The following is a 25,485-nucleotide window of genomic DNA, read 5'->3' as shown; positions in this document are numbered from 1 at the left end:
CCTACACAATTAGTTTTTTTTAATCATTAAATTTTGTTCTTACACAAGAGCAAAGTTAGTCATTGTAACAGAAATGGACCAATTATCAGCTATTTGTCTCACTTCCTTTTCAGAATGATGACAGTTTGAGATTTCACAATAAGAGTCCTTAGTTGGAGCTAGCATCATTAGCTGAGGTAGTGGTCCGTGAAAAACATCCAGGTCTACATTTTTGATCAATCACACGTCATAACAATTACACACAATACGTTACGCTGATAATTTTGTGTTAGTATTGATTTAAACTAGCGACATTCTGCTGTGGTGATTTTACACTGAAATGAAACATCACTTTCTCGAAATATTAGTTTTCACTTCCGGGCCGGAGTTGACTCCTCTGTTGCTGTCGTCTTTTTCCTCTCTACTCCCCCCAGTTCGTGAATCATATTAGCACAAAGTTTGCTTTTGTACACGACGACGTTGCAGCATTTGACCGCCGAGCAGCCGACATGGTGTTTAAAGTGACTGTCAACAGTGCCTGGAGGGCAACGAGGACGCTGTGGCTGCTCATGCTAGTGAGCCTGTCTGTCAGCATCTGTGTGTGTCGAGCATCTCTAACTCCGGAGGAGGAGGACAGTGCCATGGAGAACATCGTTACGGAGAAAAAGGCTGAGGAGAGCCACAGGCAGGACAGCGCGGACCTGCTCATCTTCATCATGCTCCTCACCCTCACCATCCTGACCATCTGGTTGTTCAAACACAGGCGGTTCAGGTTCCTGCACGAAACTGGACTGGCGATGATTTATGGTGAGATGCTCCAGCGTGACTGAGAGACGTCATCACTGTCATTACTATCATTTTCTTCTCGTGATTACAGTTAAAGCGATTACATGTCAATATCCGGTTTCACTCTTCCAACACTAGCAATAAGTTAGTAATGTTTTAGTACATTTAGACAGCAGGCTGCCGCAGGTAGATACAGTCAGACAACAAGCTTAGTCACGGAGGTAAAAACACCTTAAAAACTGCACCAAAGCAGCCAAGTGTTTTCCCCCTGCAGCATGAAACAGACAAGCCAAAATTTCACTTCTCTACTCTGTGGTTTGGTGACGCCACGGATGGATGTGCTTGAAATAGCCGACATGACGAGCAACCTACACACCATGTGACTGACTGTTCCCTCCTTCACTCAGACACCAACATAAACCTTTCCTACACCTGATAGGACAAACACCACTCACTGGGCTGTCATCAATCTCTGGTGGCATTTCCTGGAGTGATCTCAAATTTGTCCTGAGCTAACCTCTGTGAGTTTATGAATGGGTGAGAACTTGCTCATGCAGTGAGGTGAGGCAAGGGAAGTTTGTTTATGCAGAACATTTCAGCCACAGGGCAATTTAACGTGCTTTACATACAAAGGATGTCTAAATAAACAGTCATTATAGAGCCAGGAGAACAGAGAACATAAAAAGCTACAATAGAGTGAGACAGGTGTAAAATACAAGAATTAAAGTTACAGCGCAGTGTTATAGATTAGTAATTATTTGATTAAATAAAAGGTAGCAGCAAACAGAAAACCCTAATCTTTGATTTTAAAGAACTGAGAGTTGCAGCGGGCCAGTAGTTTCCTGGGAGTTTTTTTTCCAGAGAAGTGGTGCATAAAAACTGAACGCTACTTCTCCATGTTTAGTTTTGACTCCGGGGACACAAAGCAGACCCATCTGAGATGACCATGAAATTATTGATTTGCTTCACTCACCAGCCCATAAAAAACAATGATAATCTATTGAGTGACTGGTAGATTTTGGATTCCACCAGCCACAGTGGTAGGTGGACAGAAAAAGTCATTTCCAACCCTGGAGATGACCTGAGAGGTCTGGATGGTTCATAATGTAGCAGAAGATAAGAAATATGTTTTGAGCCTAAACCTAAATCAGCTGTAGTATTTTGAAATCTATTCTTTGACTAACAGGAAGCCAGTGTAAAGACCTCAGGGATGAGGTCCACCTTCTTGGTGTTAGTGAAGTTACGACTTGATCAGCAGTTCTGAATCAGCTGCGGCTGTCTGATCAATTTTTTAGGGAGACCTGGAAAGACACTGTTACAGTCAAGTCTACTGGACATAAATTTATGGACAAGTTTCTCCAAATCCTGCTGAGACATAAATCCTTTTATCCTTGATATTAGTGATAGTAGGCTAGCTTTACAATTGTCTAAATATGTCTGTTAAAATTCAGGTCTGAGTCCATGACTACATAAAGATTTCTGCCTTGGTCTGTAGTTTGTAACTGTAGTAGATTCATGTTACATTTTGTATCTACAGCGACAGACTAAAGTCCACCCACAAAGGTGTTTTTGCTTGTGTAGCCTGATGGGACTTTTCCACAGCAGACATCTGGACATATTATAGTCAGAAAAGTTAGTTGATAACAGTCAGGGCTAGGTGATATGTAGAAAATCAAATATCAGAATACATTGTGAGGCTGACTATTGGTGCTTTCACAAAATATTAACACAATGAGATTTTTGATAAATAATCACGTGTAATGTGGATATAATGACTAAGAAGGTAACGGCAAATAATAGAACAGCTAGAACAGTCTGGCAAGTTCTCAAGTTGCATCACTTTATTGTGTTACTGCCTTTAAAACCAGGAAAAGACAACACTCAAGACATTACGATAGTCAAATCTAAGACGATATTGCTATAACATGCCAAGCCCTACTTCAGATAATAATCATGCAGTTGAATGTGTCAGTTTCAGGGTCCAGGTGTCGCCATGCTGGTTCACTAGCCTGGCCTTTTCAAAGTATTTAAATGGCACAGAGCCATCATTAACAGTGTTTGCTCTTCCTGCTTGATCAGTCAAAATGTCTGATATGAAAAAGTCAGACTGTTCCCAAAAAGAGTTGGCACGTACAAACTGAGCTTGATTTACATTTCCTTCGCTCTCCGGTTAGTTTTGTTTCACCTGCTGGGGCGTCAACTTAAACACATAATTATTTTGATAAGCCTGAAGTGTTTGGTGACATCATGAAATTCCCAGCATAGTTTGACTCAACTTCCTCCTGACTACAGGTCTCTTTATAGAGTCGTCAAACACAACAGCACAACACGTCTAAGCACAAGATATTCCTGATTTGTCTGGCTCATATCTGATCAATTTTCAGACTTTAATTTCATAGAAAAAGCTGAGCTCATGTGATTAATCTGGCTTTGTGAGGCTAAGAATTTAACTTTTTCTCCATGTCCTTTCCTGCTGAAACATTTGATGGAACAGAATCATGACCACTCCACCTTCACTCCTCCACTGACACTTGATTATATTGATTTTTGCCTCCCTGTTGCAGCTATAGACAGCTCACATTAATCAACTCTCCCCTCTGTATCCTATTTATCTTGCCTCTTTTCTCCCCCCAGGTGTACTCGTTGGCGTGGTCTTGCGATATGGCATCCATGTTCCTCGGGACATTAGCAACGTCACGATGAGCTGCCACGTTAATGCCAGCCCCGCCACGCTGCTGGTCAACGTCAGTGGCAAATTCTACGAGTACACTCTGAAAGGAGAGATCAGTGCCAACGAGGTGAACGACGTGCAGGATAATGAGATGCTGCGAAAGGTACAGACCGACAATCATGTTTGGTCATTTGAAATTCAATGACTGCCACTAATTACATTTCATGACTGTATTATGAAGTTCTATACATCTGTATACAGGATTTTATGTTTTTTTTTTTTCTCCAACTGGTCATGTTGTAACTGTATAATATAGAGCCGATAATCAGTTGATTAATTGATTCATCAATGAACTGAAATGTTAGTGGCAACTTTTTCATTTTTGGCCTGCTGGTTGGACAAAACATGTAATTTAAAGATGTTGCCTTGGGTCACATTAATCCTAAACTCCTTATTGTAGCATGTGCACAACAATTACAGTAAATAAAGCAGTTGTTGGGGATTAAAAACTCAGCAAGGTCTCAGCCAGATACCTTCTAACAGTGCTTAATAAATATCTGTATGAAAAAAAAGAAAATCATGCAAGTAAAAGCAAAATCTCAATTATATACTGCAAGTTGAAGTACAGGGCTTAAATTTAAACAAATAAAATATGAACTACACGATAAATTTGTAATGACAGTGTTGCAAATGAATAAACCAACTATAAACAGAATGTCAACAGGAATAAAGTAAAAGTATCTGCATAATGAGAAGTGATAAATATGTATACAGAGGTGCACACAGTTGTAGACAGTTAGTAGAAGTATATAAAGGTAAAGTGACAATTTTGTCTTAATGCACCATAAATTCTCCACATTAAATATGTCTTCATTTTATAGAAGTCTGGTAAAGAATTTTTTCAAAAAGGGTTTTAACTGTTGTAAAAGTTTTATTACTTCTGGTAAAATCAGCAGGAAGCCTCCTTCTCCTTTCTGAGAGACGTACATATAAAACTGTCACAGAAAAAAAAAATGAAGAAAGACAGTGGACAGATGCTCTTTGCCCGAGGGTCACTTGGACTTTTTGCTTCCATAATTACGCTGTCGTTATACTGGTTTGCATTTCTGATGACGAGGAGTGAAAGTAGTCTTATGGGTACTACTACACCAACCTTCATCGCTTCATGTTGTTCTCCTTCCACCCCCAGCTTTATGCACCTCTGAACACACACACATTCAGTTTTTTTATTGCCTGTATGATGTAGAACGAAATGAGAAACACTTGATAGCAAACTATTTATTTAAATGGTGTAATTGCCACTTAATAATTTGTGAATGTTGACAAAGCATTAGAATCATAACAGTTTGTTTTAATCCTTTGATACCTGAGCAAATTGACTTGATTTCTTTTAAAAACAGGAGAAGGCGATGAACGATGAAAGAAAAAATGACCCAAAAAATTAGCAAGAAATTAGTAAATAAGAAAATTAAAAACAAGAAAATTACTAAAAAATGATAAAAAAAAAAGAAAGTTAAAAACAAACAAACAAGGAAATGACCTGAAAGAGTGCTTAAAAATTCAAATAATTATGTCACATAATTTTAAAATATAATAATAATAATGATACATATAAACATATTTTTCCCTAGCTTTTTTCTTTTTCCCCTGTTTTTTAAGATTATTTTCAAAATGTATACATTTTTTTTGTTTGCAATTTGTGGGACATTTCTTACCAAGTTGCCCATATTTTTGAAAGACATCGCACCAAGAATTTGCTCAAAGGTTCAAAGGTTTAAATACTTTCGAAAGGTGTCCTGAAGGCAGCACAAGAAAAGTGATGTCGCTCCAGGTTTCAAACTGCTAACTTAGAAGAAAATTGCATTGGGTTACAAAACCTTCTCTCACTCTCACTCAAACTATAAAAACAAAAATTGCTCTAGATTACTGGACAGAACTTTTTTTTTTTTTTTTTTTTTTAACAAATAAATACAATTGCAGTATATCCCACTTTATCCAACATGTTTTACTTCCCAAAAGTAAGCAGGTGCAACAGGTCTAATATGCAAAAAAAAATCTTTACATATTAGTGAAGAAGAATCAGAGAAAATTTTAGATAGATAATAGTCGACTCTCTAATATTTACAGGCACGTAAAGTTGTGTGTGCAGTTTATATAACTCCCTCTCCTGTGGTTGAGCAGCCTCCTCCTGCCTGCTTGACACAGTGTACGTAAGAGGAAATAGAGAGGAAAGGAGAGACCCTGCACTGCCAGCAGATGAGCTGTCACTGTGATCAGTCTGAGCAGCATGCTCTGAATGAAATACAACTTTTTCCCTGATGGTCTGAATAAGACACTTCATTTGTCGCTAGTGACTTTTTAGAAATAAATTCACTGAGAGGGTCTTAAAGTTGTTAATGATGGGGCATTTTAAAGTGTCTGTGACGACCTGGGCTTGACAGGTTGTTGTCTGTGCGTTTTGGCAGACCGCTGCTGTCCCCTCTTCCTGGTACCGTGTACTGGCACTGAATCTGTTAGTGGTACAGAAAGCCGGATCTTACCGGCCTATTTTCATCCCTGCTGGTGATTAGGACTTTAAATTTGTCTGCTAAGTAGCACTGATATTACCTCATATTCCTTATAAAATCAAGCCCAAAACAAAACATTATGTAAACAAGGTGCCACAGAGGCTGCTGCAGTGTTGTTCGTCATTGATGGAGGTTTGTTCAGCATCAGATGCCTTCTGTTAAATTGTCACACGACGTAATCACACACAGATATCTTTTAATGTTGCACTGATCTAGATTTATAACTGAATAACTGGCATTAGCTGTGATTTGATTTAATTAGTATCCCCATTAGCTGATGCATAACACCAGCCACTCTTCCTGGGGTCCACAAGACATAACAACAGATTTAACACTCATAGACAAAACAACCAAATGATATTAAAATCAGAAACGTAATTAAAGTAAGCATTAGCTGTGATGTTTGGTCCGCCTGTGTGTAGAAGCTGTCCTCTTTTCCCATCACGCCCTTTTACTATTATAACAACCTTTTGTCGATTGTCCTTGAAGCTACTTCTCGCTGTCCCAGATGTGTCATTTATGATTCATTAACTTTTTTAAGTTCTCTAAAAATGCAACAGCCTAGAAGCGTCAATGAAAACAATTTTGTCTCTTTTTTATCTGGTGATTCAGACCTGTCATATGACACTGTTTTTGTGTTTGTGTGTGTGTGACTCAGGTGACCTTTGACCCTGAAGTGTTCTTCAACATTCTCCTACCACCTATCATCTTCCACGCTGGCTACAGTTTGAAAAGGGTACAGTAATATTTCAGGCACTCTCTGTACTTATGCATAAAAATAACTGACTCCTGATAAAATAATAGCTGAATTTCAATATATAATGTTAAGATCAACATATGTAGATGAACATTGATGTATTAATTTGTCTTTCAGAGACACTTTTTCCGCAACATGGGCTCCATCCTGGCGTATGCCTTCCTGGGGACAGTTATTTCCTGTTTTGTTATCGGGTAAGAATTTTAATTTGCAAAGAAAACCATCCACTGTTATAGTTTCACAGGTGCAACTCTGTGTTGTCGCCACAATAGTAGCACAAAAGACATCGCATGCCAGGGCAGCATTTGTATGTGTCAATTACTGTGGTGCTGAAGTGCCACTAAAATCAGAGTTGTTTGTGATGTTGTGCGAAACCACCTGCTGTTCCTCCGTCAGGTTGCTGATGTACGGCTGTGTGATGCTAATGAAGCAGGTGGAACAGCTGGGTGGAGACTTCTTCTTCACCGATTGTCTGTTCTTTGGGGCCATTGTCTCCGCCACAGACCCCGGTACGTATGCTTATTCTCTGTCTTCACATTTTCTCTTGCTTACAAGCTACACTCATTGAAAGCTGGATTCACTTTTATCTCCTGAATCGCTCAAAGCTTGTAGTTCACATTCTCACAAACAGGACACAGCCGCTAACAGCTCATCATAAAACTAAAGATTTATCAATACTACTGAGAGTTACTGTGTTGTAAAGTCAAACTTTACTCATACTGGAAAAAGTGATTTAAAAAAAAAAGCATCTTTATGAATAACCATCCTGTCTGTTTCAAACGCTTAATTATTTGGTGTAGCTTCAGGGCGCAGTACAGACACAAATCCACAAAAGGGCTTTATTTTTTTATATGCCCCTACATGAGGCAGAACAAAACACAGCCATGTTTTTTAATCATTTTGATGTGTCATCATGAAATGGATGGTCGAAACAATGATATTTTATACAGCAAAAAGTGATGTTGAAATAGATCAATGTATTGGTTCACCCCACAGGAGAAAAAGTACAACATAAAACCACTCTGGGGATGGTGGGAGGGGGGAGTATCTACTTAACCTCATGTAATTTTTCATGTTTTGCTCGGATTTAGTTCAAATTTGTACTAATAGTCTTATATGATAGTGTTACTGATATCTGCCCTACACCTCAAATGGTAAATGTAAATAGACTGCACTTGTATAGCACTTTTCTAGTGTTCCGACCACTCAAAGCACTTTTACACTACATGTCACATTCACCCATTCACACACATTCACACACTGGTGGCCCAGGCTACCATACAAGGTTCCCTGCTACTCAGTAGCCATTCACTCACGCTCACACCGATGGAACACTGGATACTTTGACATAGACTGGAGGAGCCGGGGATCGAACCACTGATCTTCTGATTAGTAGACAACCTGCTCTACCTCTGCTACCTCCGAGCCACAGCCGCCCCTACACCTCAAAGCAATATGAATATAATTTTTTTAATTTATTTTAAAGCTAGAGTCTTTTAAATAGTTGTCATAGGTAGAAATTTTCACACAGACACCTTTTTAAAAGACAGTTACTTTTATTTACGGTAATATAGGATGGTATGTTGGAACAGTTCAGGCCATCACATCAATTAAGAAACTTAACACATAAACAATAAAAGTGGAGCAATAACATGAATGTGTAAAGTGAGGAGTAAAATTTTACAAAACTTTTTCAAAAATTTTAAGCCTATTAAACCCTGGAGCTCAAGATTTCAGAGTGTATCTCCTCTGACAGTGTTTAAAAAAGACTCGTCAAGCTCCACTATAATAGATACTGCTACCACTTTTAAAGAATTTATACAGATTTTTAAAATTATTTTTATGTTATTCTTATTTCCATACTCTCCATTCCTTCTCTCTCTAATTTAATAAACTACAAACACCATTCCAACTTCCATACCTTCATAGTTATACACACACACACACACACACACACACACACACACACACACACAGATCTGCTTCAAGTAAATCTGGTCACCAAACTATAATTGAAAATTAAAACCCACTAGAACTTTACAGATGTTTTCTACAGATTAGTGAAGTAAAAGTGTTGTAAAATGTAAAGATAAACTACATGTTAATCATTTACATATAGTTTTAAAGCATTATTATAAGGTATAAAATTGAAACAAAGCTCCTGACACCTGCTTCGATGTTGCTCAGTGATGTGTATCATCATTTGGTTCAGTTCTAACATGGACGGGTATCAGAGGTATTAAGTGTGTTCCTCTCTGTTCATAGTGACGGTCCTGGCTATCTTCAACGAGCTCCAGGTCGACGTGGATCTGTACGCTTTGCTGTTTGGAGAGAGTGTGCTCAACGACGCAGTGGCCGTGGTTCTGTCCTCGTAAGTCACTCAGACTGTAGTCTGCATCCATCTTGTCTTGAATGTGCACAGAGCTGCTAAGTTTCTGGCTTTCTGAGAGAAATGGCAAAAGTGCAAGTCATGCTTTTGTATCGATCTGTCAGTGACCTTTTACCTAAGCTAATATCAGCTTCTCATTAACGCCATGCTAACCACGGGGTGGTCCCTAAGCTAACACTCAGTTTCTTCTCCTCCTCTACATGGGACTGTTATTATTTCCACAGAATTGTAAATTATAATAGCAGGCACGGTGGAGGGGCCGGTCCCTGCGGAGACACTCCGACAGGCCCATTGAACGGGTGCACTAAGTAGAGCATGCCATTGTGTGCCTTTGCGGTGCCGTGGGACAAACATGACAAATCACCGGCCATTTGTTTTGTCCAACTGTGGCTTATTCAACCAGAGATGCAGAACATTTCATTATTTATTCATTTATTTTAGCTCTTTTTGTTTCCTTTTTTTGTTGTTGAAGTTGTGAGTCAGCAACGAACAAATTCCTATTATTTCCTGGAGACACTGTCTACAAAAGCCAAGGGGAAGGCAGGACGCCAGGAATGCTTATAGACAAAATGCCCGGTGATTTGTTTTCCGAGTGTGGAGGCTGTGAATGGAGAGGGTGAATATATCACTTTGAGTACATTTTTATCGCAAAACTGCCTCAGCAAAATATTTGAAAAATTGCTTTTTCTGACCGACAACTATCCTGCAGAATTTTATATAATGCTTGAGTGATAAAATCCCTCTCATTCCAGGCTCCAGTTAAAAACTCAATTACTTTCAAAAGCTGTTTGACCCACGTTTGATGAGAGGAAGTATGGTCTGTTCTATTAAGTACGACTTTATTGGGATAGTTCAGTGTTGATACTCAATTACAAGGTGACACAGAGTTAATGTATAAAGTGACTGCCATGGTAACTGTGACAGATATTTGTTGTTGTTGTTACCTTTGGCACTATGAAAACATTCTCATCACATTTAAACTTTTTGTCCACACCATTATCACAGCAGACTTGTCTCCTTATTCAACCCTTTCTCCCAGAAATTATGTTTATGAGTATATTTATATTATATTAATTTGAAGCAAATAGGTATTTCAGGGAAAAATAATGCAGAGCAAATTCTGTTCTCTATGACCATAGCAAGGAAAAGTTTCTAATTAACATACCTGACAAGTCACAAAAATGCTGACACTGAACATATCAGCAAAATGTTCACTGACACTTTGTGTGTCCGCCACCTCCCTGTAAATCCAGCACGGCACATAAATATAGTGTTTCATTAACTCAAAGAAACGTCTCTGAACATTATCCAGGCAGCGCTCACATTGTTTGTCACCACAACAGTAATTATGAAAACAGTTTAGTAACGTACAAATGTAATCTCTGGGAGACAGAGCAGCTTTATTTGGTCTAAATTCTCTCAGAGGAAGGAAGTAGCTCTGTTATCTGTTTTTCTTTTTCCGGCAAATGTGGTTTTCTGCCTTTAAAAGATGTGTATTTAACAGCTCCACTGTTTGGTGAAAACAAGTTCCCTCTCTTCTCGTCATTGTTGGTTGTTATGATAACGGCAATAACACCATAACAGCTTGTAGTTTTTATTACCTATTGTTCCACACCTTCACAGATTCATGGGCGCCCCTTGCGAGAAATCTTGACCTCAGTGGAAACTTACCTGCATATCTGTACTTATTTTCACACAGCAGTAGCAACTTTTAAACAAGCCACTTTGTTATTAGTTGAATATTAACACTGAACTATTCAAATAGAGTTTAAGATTCTTTTCTTCCACCTTCCTGACCTCTACGTTACTCTACTTCTCTCGTTTTTGCCGTGAAAGCCTGCTCTTTATCAACAGAAGCAAACCTCACATGTTATCTCAAAGTGCTGTGCATGAGGAGACCTAATATGGTGGTGGAATGTGCAGTTATTGACAAAAATATTTGCAGATAAGAGGACTGTTAGTATCACACAAATTTCCTGTATGCAGGTTTTAAATTAGGTTAATAAGTTTATCTCTATAAGGCTTTAGTCTGCAGTTATTTATCTTGATGTTTGACATGATTTACGCTCTCTGTGCACTTGTGTTACATCAGGTCTATAGTAGCGTACCAGCCACAAGGGGACAACAGTCACACCTTTGAGGTCATGGCCATGCTTAAGTCTTTTGGGATTTTCCTCGGAGTTTTCAGCGGCTCCTTCGCTCTGGGGGTGGCCACAGGAGTCGTCACTGCTCTCATATCCTTTCTGTCATTTATTTATTTATGAGAAATAGATATTACTAGATATTATTATTAATAGATATGACATGTAATAAGATATGAAATCCATCCACTGGAGCATGTTTACAAAGTATAAGCACTGTTAAATGTTAAATGAAATCTGAACTAGTTATTGAGATGTTAGTAATATCTCGGTCTTTTATAAGTTAGGTTTTGTAAAGAATACCACAAAAGGGAAATTTAATTAACACAGATGGTGAAAAAGTTAGATAGAAATGGGACTTGTGTATGATATATTCCCCTTGTTTGAGGAATCCACTTGGAACAAGTGACAGCATTTTGAAATAAGGACCATTTTCAGAAGCTGCCCTTGAAACAAAATAACTTTGCTTTGGAAACAAGTGAAAATATCTCCACAAAATGTCAGATTTTTTCAGATTCACTTTTTTTTCACATGTTATGAATTCATTTGGTAGAGTCTGAGTGTTTTTGTTACACTCCTTGACTTCTCGTCCGTACGTGACTAAGTTCACTAAGCTGAGAGATTTTCAGCTGTTGGAGACTGCTCTGTTCTTCCTCATGTCGTGGAGCACATTCCTGCTGGCTGAGGCCTGTGGCTTCACAGGTAACACACACACACACACACACACACACACACACACACACCAGGTAACACACACACACACACACACACACACACACACACACACACACATACTTACACCACATACACACATTCAAACAGTACTCGATTTGGAGGTCAGTATTCATTCAATGTATAGATTAATTACCTTTTGTTGCTTTGTTGGGGAAAAACATATATATAATAGAAATAAACATAAAATGAAACTGCTCTATATTATTACTACATTTTTGGGATGGGACACAGTGATGTAAACACTGATCAGCCAAAACATTTAAACTACTGGCTGGTGAAGTGAATAACATTGATCATTTTGTCATAGTACAATGTTCTTTTGAGGAACCTTGGGTCCTGGCATTCATGTGTATGCCACTTGACACGCTCCACACACCCAAACACCATTACAGACCAATACCCCCCTTCACGGCAACGCCACTCCCTGTCGGAAGTGCGCCCCCCAGGCAAGACAATGCACCATGCCACACCACAAAAAGAGCTCAGGAATGGCTCAGCAGATGTGACTAAGCTCAAGGCATCAACCTGGCCTCTAAATTTCCCCAGATCACAGTTCGATTGAACATCCATTGGGCATGCTGGTACCTCACGTCACAACCCACAGGACTCAAAGGATCCGTCGACAACACTTTGGTGCCAGACAACACAGGACACCCCCTGAGGTCCTTTGTCCAGCCCTTGACAGGTCAGAGGCTCCACCGTAGATCGGACTTGGCTCTGACCTGTTGAGGCCTGGACAAAGGACCTCTGGGGTTCCGGCTTGTCCCACAGATGCTTGATCAGATTGGGATCTGGGGAATTTGAAAGCTAAATCGATGCCTAAAGCTCTTTATCATGTTCCTTGGACCAATCCTGAGCAGTTTCTGCAGTTGGGCTACTGTCATCAGGGGTACTGTTGCAATGACTGGGGGTACTTGGTCTATAACATTTAGATGGTTAGAGTGCGTAAAGGGGCATCCACATGAATGCCAGGACCAAAGGTTTCCCAGCAGAACATTGCATTGTAATTAAATGATCAATGTTATTCGCTTCACCTGTCAGTGGTTTTAATGTTTTGGCTGATTGGTGTATATGAATATCTGCACAGATCCATACAGTAAAAATGACTGATCTTCGCAGGTAACGTTTGGTGTTTTTAGTCAGACATCACTTGATCTAAAGTTACTGGCAGAATCATGACCAGGCATATGAGTGATGTTTGGAAGTATTTCAACAAGATGATAAAAATTGTGCAGTGTAAGCTATATATAACGTTGAACTTTCAAATCATAGTTAATCTCTACAGTCTGTGTATCGCAGAAAGGTAAACTAACCCTAACCTCTGCCTGCATATTTGCTTCATTTTGGGTTAATTTTGGACGCTATTCTTACATCAGATTTTTTTTTTGAGTAATCACTAGTAATTTAAAGCAAGTACTTGAATGTTAAACTTACATAAAATACCCATCCCTGTTATACTGCTATTTAATCTGTTGCCAATGTATAAGAAAAACTCAGAGAGACTGTGCTGCAGCGACACGAACATTCAAAATCTCTTGAAACAAACACAGAATGATTTAACGTTATGTTAGTGTTAATAATCAGTTTTAACTGATTTCCTAACTGTTTTGTTTCTGTATCTCCATCCCTCCTGGTGTGTCACAGGTGTGGTCGCGGTGCTTTTCTGTGGAATCACTCAGGCCCACTACACCTTCAACAACCTGTCCCCCGAGTCCCAGGACAGGACCAAACAGGTCAGACCTGGACAACAGCAACACCACTGTGCATCCTGGATTTTTGTCTAATGTTTGTGCCTTTATTGTAGAAAAAAGGGCAAAGATGGAGTTTATCAGTGAACTTGTCGAACAGCTTTAAGGAAGACACTTTAAATGTGTCAGTTTGCAAGCAGTACAATGGTACAGTAGTACTGGGAGTGTTGGCAGAGCACAGGATGTTGGTGTATGTACTGTTTGATGTGGCTTAGCAACACATTCAGCTACATTCACTGGTCAAACAATTGATGCGGTAAATCTGTAATTCACCTGCTGCATTGATTTCCCTTTGTACCCCTCTTCACTTCTAACAATGTAACAGGACCAAACATCAATATTTTTAATGAAGAGTGAAACGAAAATAAGATTTAAATAAAAGAGACAACAAGGTCATTTTAATGAAAAGAGAATCCAAAACTAAAAACATGTTTTCCTTTCCAGTATAATGAAACAAATAACATTGTTTCATTCATTCATACTGAAATTTTAATTTTGGAAGTTTGATTGCAGTCAAGGCCGGGCAAGCCAAGTGCATTTAGTTGTTAATTTTGTTTAACCGTGTTTCTCGGTGAGTGTATCTTGATTGCTGTTATCTGAGTCAATTGTTGGTGTGTTTTTGTGTTGCAGCTGTTTGAGCTGCTAAATTTCCTGGCAGAGAACTTTATCTTCTCCTACATGGGTCTGACCCTGTTCACCTTCCAGAGCCACATCTTCAATCCCATGTTCATCGTCGGAGCTTTTGTATCTTTTGCATAAGGGGACTGGTGCACACAAAGCCTCATATGACCCTCTGCTTGATCACAACAGTGGTTATTTTTACTGTCATCGTAGAAGAAGAACGTATTATAACTAATATAAGCACCAAGAAGCAAACGGTAATTGATTTAAAGGGGCAGTAAATCAGTTCGGCACAGAGTGGGGGGAATTCACAGGCTCTCTGTTTTGTTGTCCTCTCCTTAACCTTGTTCCCACCCAGGTGGCAGTGTTCCTGGGAAGAGCTGCGAACATCTACCCTCTCTCATTTCTTCTTAATCTGGGCCGACGCAACAAGATCAGATCCAACTTCCAGCACATGATGATGTTTGCAGGTCAGATGGAAGAAGACATTTATCTTGTATTTTGTAACTACTGTAAAAATGCATTGTGTAGATGCACTGGAACATTTTCTAGTCTCTTGCAGCCCTCTGTGAACAGATTAAAAGTTAACTAACACAGGGTTGTAAACAGAGATCACCTGATTTGTCTCATATAGGATCTTGCATACTTGTTTGTGTGAAACATTCTCTGTGTCTGTGCTCTTAGGACTGCGAGGTGCGATGACCTTCGCCCTGTCAATCAGGGACACGGCGACATACGCCCGTCAGATGATGTTTAGCACCACTCTGCTTGTGGTCTTCTTCACTGTTTGGATTTGTGGAGGAGGCACCACCCAGATGCTGTCCTGCCAGCGCATACGGTACCCCTCACCTACACCTGTCAAACCCATTCCTGCATCAAACTTGATTTGAAGTCAGCATTTATTGAAATCTGGAGGGGTTTAGCACCATGAATGTTTTAATAGAACTGGATACAGCATTGAAAATGGGCCCCTATTCATTCGTATGAAAGGTGATCAGTGGCGCATGAAGCCAAAAAAATTCAACTTCTCGGGTGTAAAACCACCTGGATCTTCCACATCATTTGATCCATAGAGAAAGAGCGCTAGAGCCTTCCACAGGCCGAGCTGGCTACTTCCGGTTTAGAGCTCTGCTAACTTGAACAGGGATAAAATAATTTAATCCTGCGGCTCTTCTAGACTTTGTATGTATCTCTAATTCACAGACGTCTCTTTCCCAATGAAGGTCTGTGGGAAAAAGTCTTTTTGAGCAGAATCGTGACGGACCTAGAAACTGTAGCTACACGATTTGGCCAGTGCGTAAAATTGGCTTCAGAGTTGAGCGCACTTCCTGAAAGCCTGTTTGACACATCAGGGTATTTAAGATAATGTCAGAGAAATTTACTCTCCTAATGCTTCTTTTTGTCCAGACTTTATTGCCCACATGTTCAACTGGTTCGTCAGATTAAAACTCCAAGAATCATGTAATATAACCTTTGTCTCTGCTCTGGTGAATGCTTGAGGCTTTTGACAGTACGTCCACTGCTGCCACCCTGCTGCTCAGGATTGTGTTGTAAGACTGGCCCATGATAAAAGATGTCTCAAATCTTAACATGTTGAAAATGTGCGAGAACCCACACATAATGACATATAATGATTAATTTAAGTTTTGTTTCTGTAGTATGTGGAGAGCAACGGAACAGCACACCACACACTAACAGATTCTACAGACCCAATCACTGGGTAGAAAATCCCCACATCATGTACCAATAATGAACTGGTGTTGAGCAAACATGCTGCCTCAATTGGTTAAATTTTAGCCACCTTAAAAAGGCCCACCCAAAAAAATCAATATCAGTTTATGTGTATGTTATGTTTTGAGTATTTTAAAGGGATAGTGCACCCAAAAATGAAAATTCAGCCATTATCTACTCACCCTCATGCCGATGGAGGCTCAGGTGAAGTTTTAGAGTCCTCACACTTCAAGGGGAGAGGGGGTAGCAACACAACTCCACCTAATGGAGGCTTACGGCGCCCCAGATTCAAATGTCCAAAAATACATAATTGAAACCACAAAATATCTCCATACTGCTCGTCCGTAGTGATCCAAGTGTCCTGAAGCCCCGACAGAAAAAGTTGTTTAGAAAAACGTCATTTGAACTCTACGGATGAGCAGTATGGAGATATTTTGTGGTTTAAATTACGTGTTTTTGGACGTTTGAATCTGAGGCGCCATAAGCCTTCATTAGGTGGAGTTGTGTTGCTACCCCCTCTCCCCTTGGATCTCTGCAAGTGTTGTGAGGACTCTAAAACTTCACCTGAGCCTCCATCGGCATATGGGTGAGTAGATAATGGCTGAATTTTCATTTTTGGGTGCACTATCCCTTTAAGGGCCTTTACTTTGCCGTCAGACAGCCCTCTGTGGCAGGGAAAAGAAGCATTTGTCTCAAAGCGACCAGACTCCCTTGACAAAAAGTAATTTTACCTCACAGAACATGGGAGTTACTGGTTGACCACTGTCTTGATGGTTTAGTGTGCAAGGTAAAGTAGTGGAAATATTCCAGATATAGCGTACACTTAAACTGGTATTGATTTTTTTAGATGGGTCGTTTTAGGTGGCTAAGATATGTTTTGCTGTCCCCTTCCACAGCAGTAAGTAAGTTGCATTGCTTAGCTTCCGTGTTGGTACATTTGGTTTATTGCTAGCAGAGCAACACAGTACGTGAAATAAGTAAGACTGTCAGATAGGTCGGACCACCGGGATGAACTATATATCTTCAAATGTTACAGTTATGGTAAATTCTGAGTTGAATCCTGTCTGATATTGCATACAAAACCTCCAAGACCTGTGGGACTGCCAGCGATCCTTGGGGTTCCCCTTTCTAAACAGGATATTGTACTGTAAATGTAGATGTGTAGCAGATGGGGGGGATGTTAAAACACTCAACATACCGCACACCACAGGAAAATGTGGCAAGATAATCTTAAGAATAAAACAACTGCATCCTTGCTGACCATTGTAGGGAGGGGGGGCGTCAGGCTCCAAGCCGGCTTGATTCTCATGTAGTGTTGTGTATTGGAGTCTTGAGGACTTTTGTCATGTCTGTCTCTTGTCTGTGTTGCTGGTAAAATATCTAAAAACCTCGTCTACTGCAAAACTCCCTTCAGGTAGAGATAAAGTAACCTGACCTGACCAGGAACTTGCTAAACGGGGGAAACACGCTTCACAACACTGCTCTGCTCTGGTAGTTTATGACTGCAGCTGATTTACATGTGTTTGTTTTCCTCCAACAGAGTGGGCGTGGACTCGGATCAAGATAACTCAGTAAGTGTTACTCCTGTGAACTAGTTACTGCGACTGTATGTGACTGTAAGAAAACACTGAAACCACATATTCTGTGTTTGTACAGATGAGTGTCGCTGAAGGCTCCGAGAGAAGAAGCACCAAACAGGAAAGTGCCTGGCTTTTCAGGATTTGGTACAACTTTGACCACAAGTATCCTTTGATAACACATGACTAGTTTTATCACTGCCATAAAGACCAGGAAACAACTACTTATTTTTAATTTGCCTGTTTTAAAAAATGGTGTTGTAACTACTATGAGAGGGAGACACATACAGTAGATGACCAACTCTTCTACAGATACTTAAGGAAAAATAAATAAAAGTACGCAACAAAATATAACATTTAACAGTAGAGATCAGTCATAAAATACTGCAACAAGAGAACAAGAACTGAATTAATACAGTGCAAAAGTTGCAGAACATTTGTAGGCTGGATAAAGGATGACAAGGATCACTAGCTGCATCAGATGTGCCCATTTATTGATAACCCCTGTAGTTCCCAGTGTCAGACAGCAGAGGGAGTACCATGTACAGGCTTGAAGATAAATGATCTCTTTTATTAGCTGTGTAGTATAAAGGTCATTAATGTATTTTAAATAAATAACTTAAGTTTTAATGACTTTGCCCTTTCACCCTATTTTAATACATGTAGTTAGCATTCATTAATCACACTTTACAAGAATCTCTGGTCCTGTTTGTCGTGTCTTACCACCCATAGTGCTTGTTTTCTGTGTAATATGTCCTTGACTCGAGCCCCCTCTCCAGCTACCTGAAGCCCATCCTGACTCACAGTGGCCCCCCTCTCACAGCCACGCTGCCTCCCTGTTGCGGCCCCCTCGCCCGCTTCCTCACCAGCCCGCAGGCCTATGAGGTCAGACACTGGTGGATGATACAAGAAGCTATTTTTGGCTTTCTGTGTTTGTGAGGTTTTCATTCTGTGTCAGTGGATGAAAAAAAAAAGTTATTGTGATGAATCATGAGGCAGAGAGGTTGAGTTTGAAACTTAAGGTTTTGATTCACCGGGCAGATGAAGAAACCATAATTTCAATCTGTTATCTGTAAAAAAAAGTTAGTTTTATTCTGTGGTCATAGATTGTTAAAGGAATACTTCACCCCCAATTTATCATTTTATGTCACTTACTCACCCTGTGCTATGTTGAATTTGTAAAGAAAACTTTGTTTTTCTTGCATGCCTCCAGTAGAATCCAAAAACTGAGAAGATTCTTGATGAATTTGAGTAAAAGGGATCCGTGCAAGACTATGTCCAAACATCTGTTTACAAACTCTCACACAACTCGTGCAGTATAATCCAAGTCTCATTTATCCAGTTGTTTGCTCAGTATTTCTCAAACCCATTTATTTGAACTAAAACCTTACTATTTAAAACTAAACTGACACTGACGCTTATCAATGTTTTCTCCATAACCAGACTCCAGTGAAAAAAAACAGCGATTTTACCTCACTGAACACAGGAGTTGCTGGTCTACCACTGCCTCGATCAGTTAGTTTGTTTGTGTTATTGAGTGACTAAGGTGAATCCAAACTAACCTGTTAAAACACCAAAGTCACACAATATCAGAAACTAACCCTTAATGGAGGCAGTGGTAGACCAGCAGCTCCTGTGTTCAGTGAGGTAAAATGACTGTTTTTGTCAATGGAGTCTGGCTTTAAAAAGAGCATAGGTAAGTTTCATTTTAGTTCGGTTCACTGTTGGAAAGGGCCGTCTGTTTAGGAAGGGCTGAGCATACAGTTGGATAAATGAGACTTGGATTATACTGTACAAGTTGTGCGAGAGATTTTAAACTGATGCGGACCCCTATAGATTTTAACAAGAATTGTCTCCATTTATGGATTCTTCGTTCGCCAGTAAATGATGAAGTATTCCTTTAAAGTCACATCTTGCGCTTTATTCTGCCCTGTGCGAGTATCTGACATCATTCCTCTTCCCTCTCACCAGAATGAGTGCCAGCTGAAGGATGACGACTCCGACCTCATCCTGACAGATGGCGATATCAACCTCACCTACGGCGACATCACAGTCAGCACAGACGCCTCAGGTTCCCACATGAGCGGCGGCCCAGCCTTTGCTGGAGGCGCCACCTCTGATGACTTGGACAGAGAGTTAACATATGGAGATCACGAGCTGGTGATGAGGGGCACGCGCCTGGTGCTGCCCATGGATGACTCTGAGCCGCCCTTTACAGACCCCCCGCAGCGCTTGCGGATGTGAAGATAGTCTCTCAACGCAGACCCAGACATACCGTCCGACTCACACTGACCCGAGCCATCGAGCAAAAGACCAGTACCTGACACTCCTTCCTTCACTCCTCCACTTCATTCCTCTTGCTTTTTTTCCAACACATCTCTTCACAGTTATATTTTCTCACGTCCTCTAGTGGCAAATCACTGTCTCTACCTCATTCTCACTCTGCTCGTTTCCACACCTCTCTGGCATCTGCCATAATTGTAATATAGTCTTATTTATTTGCAAGTTTTTTTTTCGGTATTCAATCAAAAGTCAGTTTCTCTTAGTTTGGCTTAAAGCTGTGTGTCAGTCACCTTACTGTAGCATTGCACAGAGGTCTAGCAGCATGTGTTAGTGTGTAAATGCAAGTACAAACCACTAGCTAATTTGTCGATGTACAGTATATCACAAGAGTACTATAACTTTGATATGCATGCTGAGGATGCTTGTTGTTTTCTTCGTATGGGAGGTCGAGGGCTTTCGTTGTTTGGGTCTGACCTTGAATGTTGCTGCCTTCTCTCTGCGCATCAGAGGCATGCTGACCCAGTGGACAACTTTACTGTACATTTTGTTACAATCAAGTGCCTGGGAATTGTAGTTTTAAACCTGGCGACCTATGCTGGACCAGCTCTCGGACGCAGAGCCAGTTTCAGGATGGGCAGTCACGCAGTTGTAGTTTTCCTTTGTAAAAAAGAAAAAAACACAAAAAACTAAACAGACACCTCTGTCCATAAGGTAGCAATATACTCAGTGGGTGTTTGGGCTGTCAGTCTGTGCTATTCGCCTGTAAATAGTGTGTAACGATGTGATGCCACTGATGCAGTGCAACCTGGCAGTGAAAGTTGCGGATCTCTCCCAATGACCTTTGACTGTGACATAGAGAGGGACTTTACACCTTATTTTAGAAGCTGATGTCGCTCACAGCAGAACGAAAGGGCTGTTGTTCCAAAAACGAGATCCAAACCAGTTTTGACGGAGGAAGATTAGTGCCATTTCTGTCCTGCATTTTGACATTTTGTGAAAACCGAATGCAGACGACCTTAAAGTGTTTTGTATTATTTTTGCAAGAGAGCTTAAGGACTTTAAACTGAGTCACATTTGTCATACACATAGAGCTTTGTGCAAACATTTTCTATTACAAATCGTGCATTAACGACGAGACTTTGAACAAAATTTTCTCATTGAATGAACCTGAAAAACGCATATAGACACATGAATTTGACACTAAAGGAACTTAGTACCATATTATTGGTAAGCACACATTTTGTGAGTATAATTTCGACAAATCAGATAGTTGATTTTCTCTATATGGTTCCATCAGGGCTGCAACCAGTTGTTATTGTATTATCAACTAATATGCTGTCTATTTTTTGTGTAATTGATGAATTATATGATCTATAAAGTGTAAAATGCATAATTTTCCCAAGCTTAAGTTGACATATTTAAGTGTCACAAAGATAGTCGCTTGAGAGAAACTTAATTTGAGCTGGACGCGGTGAATGTGATAAAAACATTACTTAAACAATCAGTTATCAAAATATTTGTTTGTGGATTGACTAAAGGATCAATCGACTGATTGTTGTAGCCCTAGATTTTACACAGAGGTCATTAAAATCAGTGAACAAGACGGGAGCAGCTGCATGATGATTATTCTAATCAATCCATCCATGATACAAAGAGATATTTACGCTGGTACTGTGGCAGTTCATCATTATGAGAACTTCCTGAATAGAACAAAAGTTGTTGACATGCTGGACGTTTTTCTCGGCTGTACACAATAGTGTCCTTGAGGGTCGATAGTCTGACAGTTAAACAGGAGCATTATTTCTGTATATAACAGCATTAAGATTCATTAGGTCATTGAATACTATTAAAAGAGCACCCGGCGATGAGTGTTACATTTCACTCGTGTCAGTCTGGGTGCACAAGAAGAACGGAAGAGCTTCGTGAGCTCCTTCTGTGCCGTGTTGTTAATGCAGGTCTAACAGGAAGTGTTGATAGGGCGTCACCGTGGCAACACTGTGTTGATGTGGGCCGAAGCCAAGCAACACTCCGAACATGGTGACTCAGTTGAACACAACGGTTTTTGTAGTTCGTCCTCTTGGTGAGCTCGAAAAAAAAAAATTGGGTCCATGCTAAGTGGATGCAAGAGGATGATGATCGGGTTACAGAAGAGAGTGAAAGAAATAGATTATAAAAGAGAGATGTGGAGGAAGGAATATTTCACCCACATAAAGACCCTTTGTGTGAGTCATGCTGTGTGACCGTGAATTTGTGAAGAAAATTTACAAATTTATTGATTGGCTGGGGATCACGTCTAACAGCGAAACTATATCAAGACATCCATTTACAAACTCTCATGCAACTTGTGCAGTATAATCCAAGTCTCATTTATCCAGTCTTATGCTCAGTGCTTCCCAATCACATGCATTTTCACTAAATCCTCACTATTAAAAACTGAACTGACACTTCTCTATGCTCTCTTCAAAGCCAGACTCCATTGATGAAAGCAGTAATTTTACCTCGCTGTACACAGGAGCTCCTGGTCTGTCGCTGCCTTAATCAGCTAGTTTGTTTGTGTTATTGTGTGACTTTGGTGAATCTAAACTAACCTTTTAAAACACCAAAATTACACCAAATCAAAAACAAACCACTGATCGGGGCAGTGGTTGACTAGCAGCAACTAGTATTCAGCAAGGTAAGAATTACAGTTTTTGTTAATGGAGTCTGGCTTTGAAGAGAGCATTGGTAAGTTTAATTTTTAGTTTAGTTCACCGTTGGAAAGGGCCGTCTGTTAAGGGGAGTACTGAGCATACAGTTGGGTAAATGAGACTTGGATTGTACTGCATGAGTTAGAGAGAGATTGTAAACTGATGTATAATCCAAGTCTCATTTATCCAAATGTATGCTCAGTTCTTCCCAAATACATGCAATTTTGCTTATAAACCTTACAGTGCAGTGGTTCCCAACTGGTGGGTCCTGGTCCAAAAGTGGGTTGCGGGTCCATTCTGAATGGACAGCATGTGACTTGCAAACGTGTCTAGTTTGTAAAAAACATTCTTTATTTTTAAGGTACAGTAAATTTCCAGCACAGAGCTGCATTTTTAAGTGCTGTTTCCTGCTGTAGAGTGAGTGACTAACGGACAGCTACTTGACAGACACAGCAAACTAGCTCAACGACATGGATGTGTTAAACTGTGTGTATCTTGAAGTAATGACTAAGGAGAAAACTAAACCAGTTGGAAACCACTGCCTTAGTATTTTAGTAGTTTTCTTTAGCAAAAATGCATGTGTTTGATAAGTACTGAGCATATGACTGGATAAATTAGACTTTGATGATATTGCAGGAGTTGTGTTGGAGTTTGTAAGTGGATGTTTTTGTTGTGTTGTTAAACGTGGTCCCCAATAAATCAGTATGTTTGCCATTTTCTGTGGAGACATGCAAGAAAAACAGAGTTCTCCGCACAAATTTAAAGTAACACGGCATCACCGAGTGATTTGTGGTCATTTCTTTGGGTGGAATGTTCCTTTAAAGGCCTGTTTGTGTGTGTGTTTCTGTGGTGATACAGAGGTAGAAGGAAGAGCAGGCTTTCAGATATCGCTTTTCCTTACTGCAGTTATCTTCTGCTGTGCAGGAACTTCTAATTCAAAGTGTGCACATTTTTTTTTAATCAGGCATGCCTCTTGACACCACATTTTCCAGGTTATGATTCTTTCTGTCATTTTGTACTTTTCATTTGTGCTGTTATTGCATTTTATTTTGTGGAAGGGAAAAGATGAAGTAACAAAAAAAAAAAAAAGCTGAATAATTTGCACTCCTCCATTACAAATGTTTTATTGTTTTGCTCTGATGTTTTATCTAACAGCTGCTTTTATATTATTTACCTTTATGTTTTTTGGAAGGACGTGGAAAAAAAAGAGCAGATTCATGTCGGTGTAATGAATCTCGAATGAATGTTCAGTAAGAGTTACGTTGATGTTTCTTTGTAAAGAGTTAATTCCACATCACAGTGGCAGCCGAGATGGTTAGAAGTCTTTTCATACTGCTGTTTCATCTCATCACTTCACCATTCAGGTACTTTGCGTGTATGTTTGAATGCTGCTGCCATGACAGAGCATGAATCATTCATCTTCCGCTGACGGTGGAGGAACAAAGAAAAAAAAAAAAGAAAAATATATACAAGCAGAATTGTGTGCCACTGTTCTTCAACTGACACATTAAATAATGTGAAATCTGCAAAAAGCTGATATAGGTTTTGGTGTTTGCCTACTGCTCTGCCAGCGTGTGTTCTCTCTCTGTTCTCTGAATGGTGACTTGTGATAGGCTTTGATCATTGGAAATCCTGTCTGAAGTAGCTGACCAAAGAGGCCTGCTGTGCTTTGTGTTTCCAGACAGTCCACTCTATCTTTAAACTGCAAATTCTCTCTGTGTGTGAGTGTGTGTACGTGTGTGTGTGTGTGTGTGTGTGTGTGTGTGTGTGTGTGTACGAGAGAGACGTGGAGACGTTATGTTCTCTCCGCCTCTTCTTCTGTGTTGCAGGTACCGACTGTTTACATCTGTGTAAATATACTCTCACCTGTTCATGTGCGTGCAACGGTCAATAAACAGAAGCCTGTGCTTTTGATTAAAGCCCTCGCTCTAATGGCGTCCTCATTTACCCCGTTTCCCCCTTTATTGGGCGTTTGGGTCGTGTAAGAATGCAGCTGCCGAGCTCCAGAGATTATCCCATCTCACAAGAAATATGAAAGAAGATTAGTGCCAGAAGTGATTTCATTCGAGTTGCATAAATCCCGGATTTTCACATTATGCTAGGAAGTGGTTTATAATCTTCGCTGCTTTGAAATGTGGCAGGTAGCCCAAGCCGACAAGCTTTAAAGGGACAGTTCACCCCTGATTTTCCACCCCACATTTTTCCTCTTACCTGTCGGGTTGTTTATCATTCTAGATTGTTTTGGTGTGAGTTAATGGGTGTCAGAGATACTGGTCGTAGAGGTGTCTGCCTTCTTTCCAGTACAATGGAGCTGGATGGCACTCAGCCTGTTCCCCACGAGCACCTGACACAAGATTTTGGTCTACGTTTGTATACACAGAGCAACCAGTCGTCTCTTTCCCCGCTAAAAAAAATACATTTGAAAAGCTCAACAGTAATGTCTCTTTCCAGAAATCATGACCTGGTTACTCAAGATAATCCACAGACCTTGTTGTGAGCAGTTTTATGCCAGAACTATTTTCTCTCTACCAAACTACACCCAACAACTGTATTGCTACGCAGAAGGAAGCGTGCATCTACTCATTACAGCTAGCCAGGAAGCCATTAAAGGTTTACTATGCAGGTTTTTCTCTTAAACACAATATATCGACTCAAACGAAAGTAATCCCACTCAGTGATCACTTATGACCCCACAGCGTGTGGTGGTGTGAGTATCTGCAGAGAATCTGCCTTGTGCCTTTATTGTCTTATTTTCTTCCTATTTTGTTTTGAGGTGTCAAACTTTAGGTAGTGGTGTGAAGCTCCCAGCCAAT

At 40.1% G+C, this 25,485-nt stretch overlaps 1 protein-coding gene across 1 annotated transcript; it reads left to right on the top strand.

The window, feature by feature from the left end:
• Positions 1-244: 244 nt before the first annotated feature.
• On the top strand, positions 245-24,772 carry slc9a6a (solute carrier family 9 member A6a). Its single transcript, XM_050042721.1, has 16 exons — positions 245-786; positions 3,400-3,599; positions 6,662-6,739; positions 6,878-6,954; positions 7,157-7,269; positions 9,026-9,131; positions 11,242-11,383; positions 11,887-11,992; positions 13,670-13,758; positions 14,404-14,517; positions 14,753-14,864; positions 15,079-15,232; positions 17,666-17,696; positions 17,782-17,867; positions 18,482-18,587; positions 19,674-24,772. The coding sequence occupies exons 1-16, from the start codon at positions 489-491 to the stop codon at positions 19,944-19,946; spliced, it is 2,085 nt and encodes a 694-aa protein (XP_049898678.1). The 5' UTR covers positions 245-488; the 3' UTR covers positions 19,947-24,772.
• Positions 24,773-25,485: the final 713 nt, after the last annotated feature.

This window comes from Epinephelus moara, chromosome 4 (assembly GCF_006386435.1).
Source record: "Epinephelus moara isolate mb chromosome 4, YSFRI_EMoa_1.0, whole genome shotgun sequence".
Taxonomy (NCBI): domain Eukaryota; kingdom Metazoa; phylum Chordata; class Actinopteri; order Perciformes; family Serranidae; genus Epinephelus; species Epinephelus moara.
The sequence above is the reverse complement of the archived record's forward strand: the minus strand, read 5'-3'. Positions and strand labels throughout refer to the sequence as shown.

Coding starts and splice junctions, on each gene's coding strand:
- slc9a6a (XM_050042721.1), top strand. CDS start 489: ATGGTGTTTAAAGTGACTGTCAACAGTGCCTGGAGGGCAACGAGGACG. Junction 787..3,399: donor TGGACTGGCGATGATTTATG/GTGAGATGCTCC, acceptor TTCTCCCCCCAG/GTGTACTCGTTGGCGTGGTC. Junction 13,759..14,403: donor CCCAGGACAGGACCAAACAG/GTCAGACCTGGA, acceptor TTTGTGTTGCAG/CTGTTTGAGCTGCTAAATTT.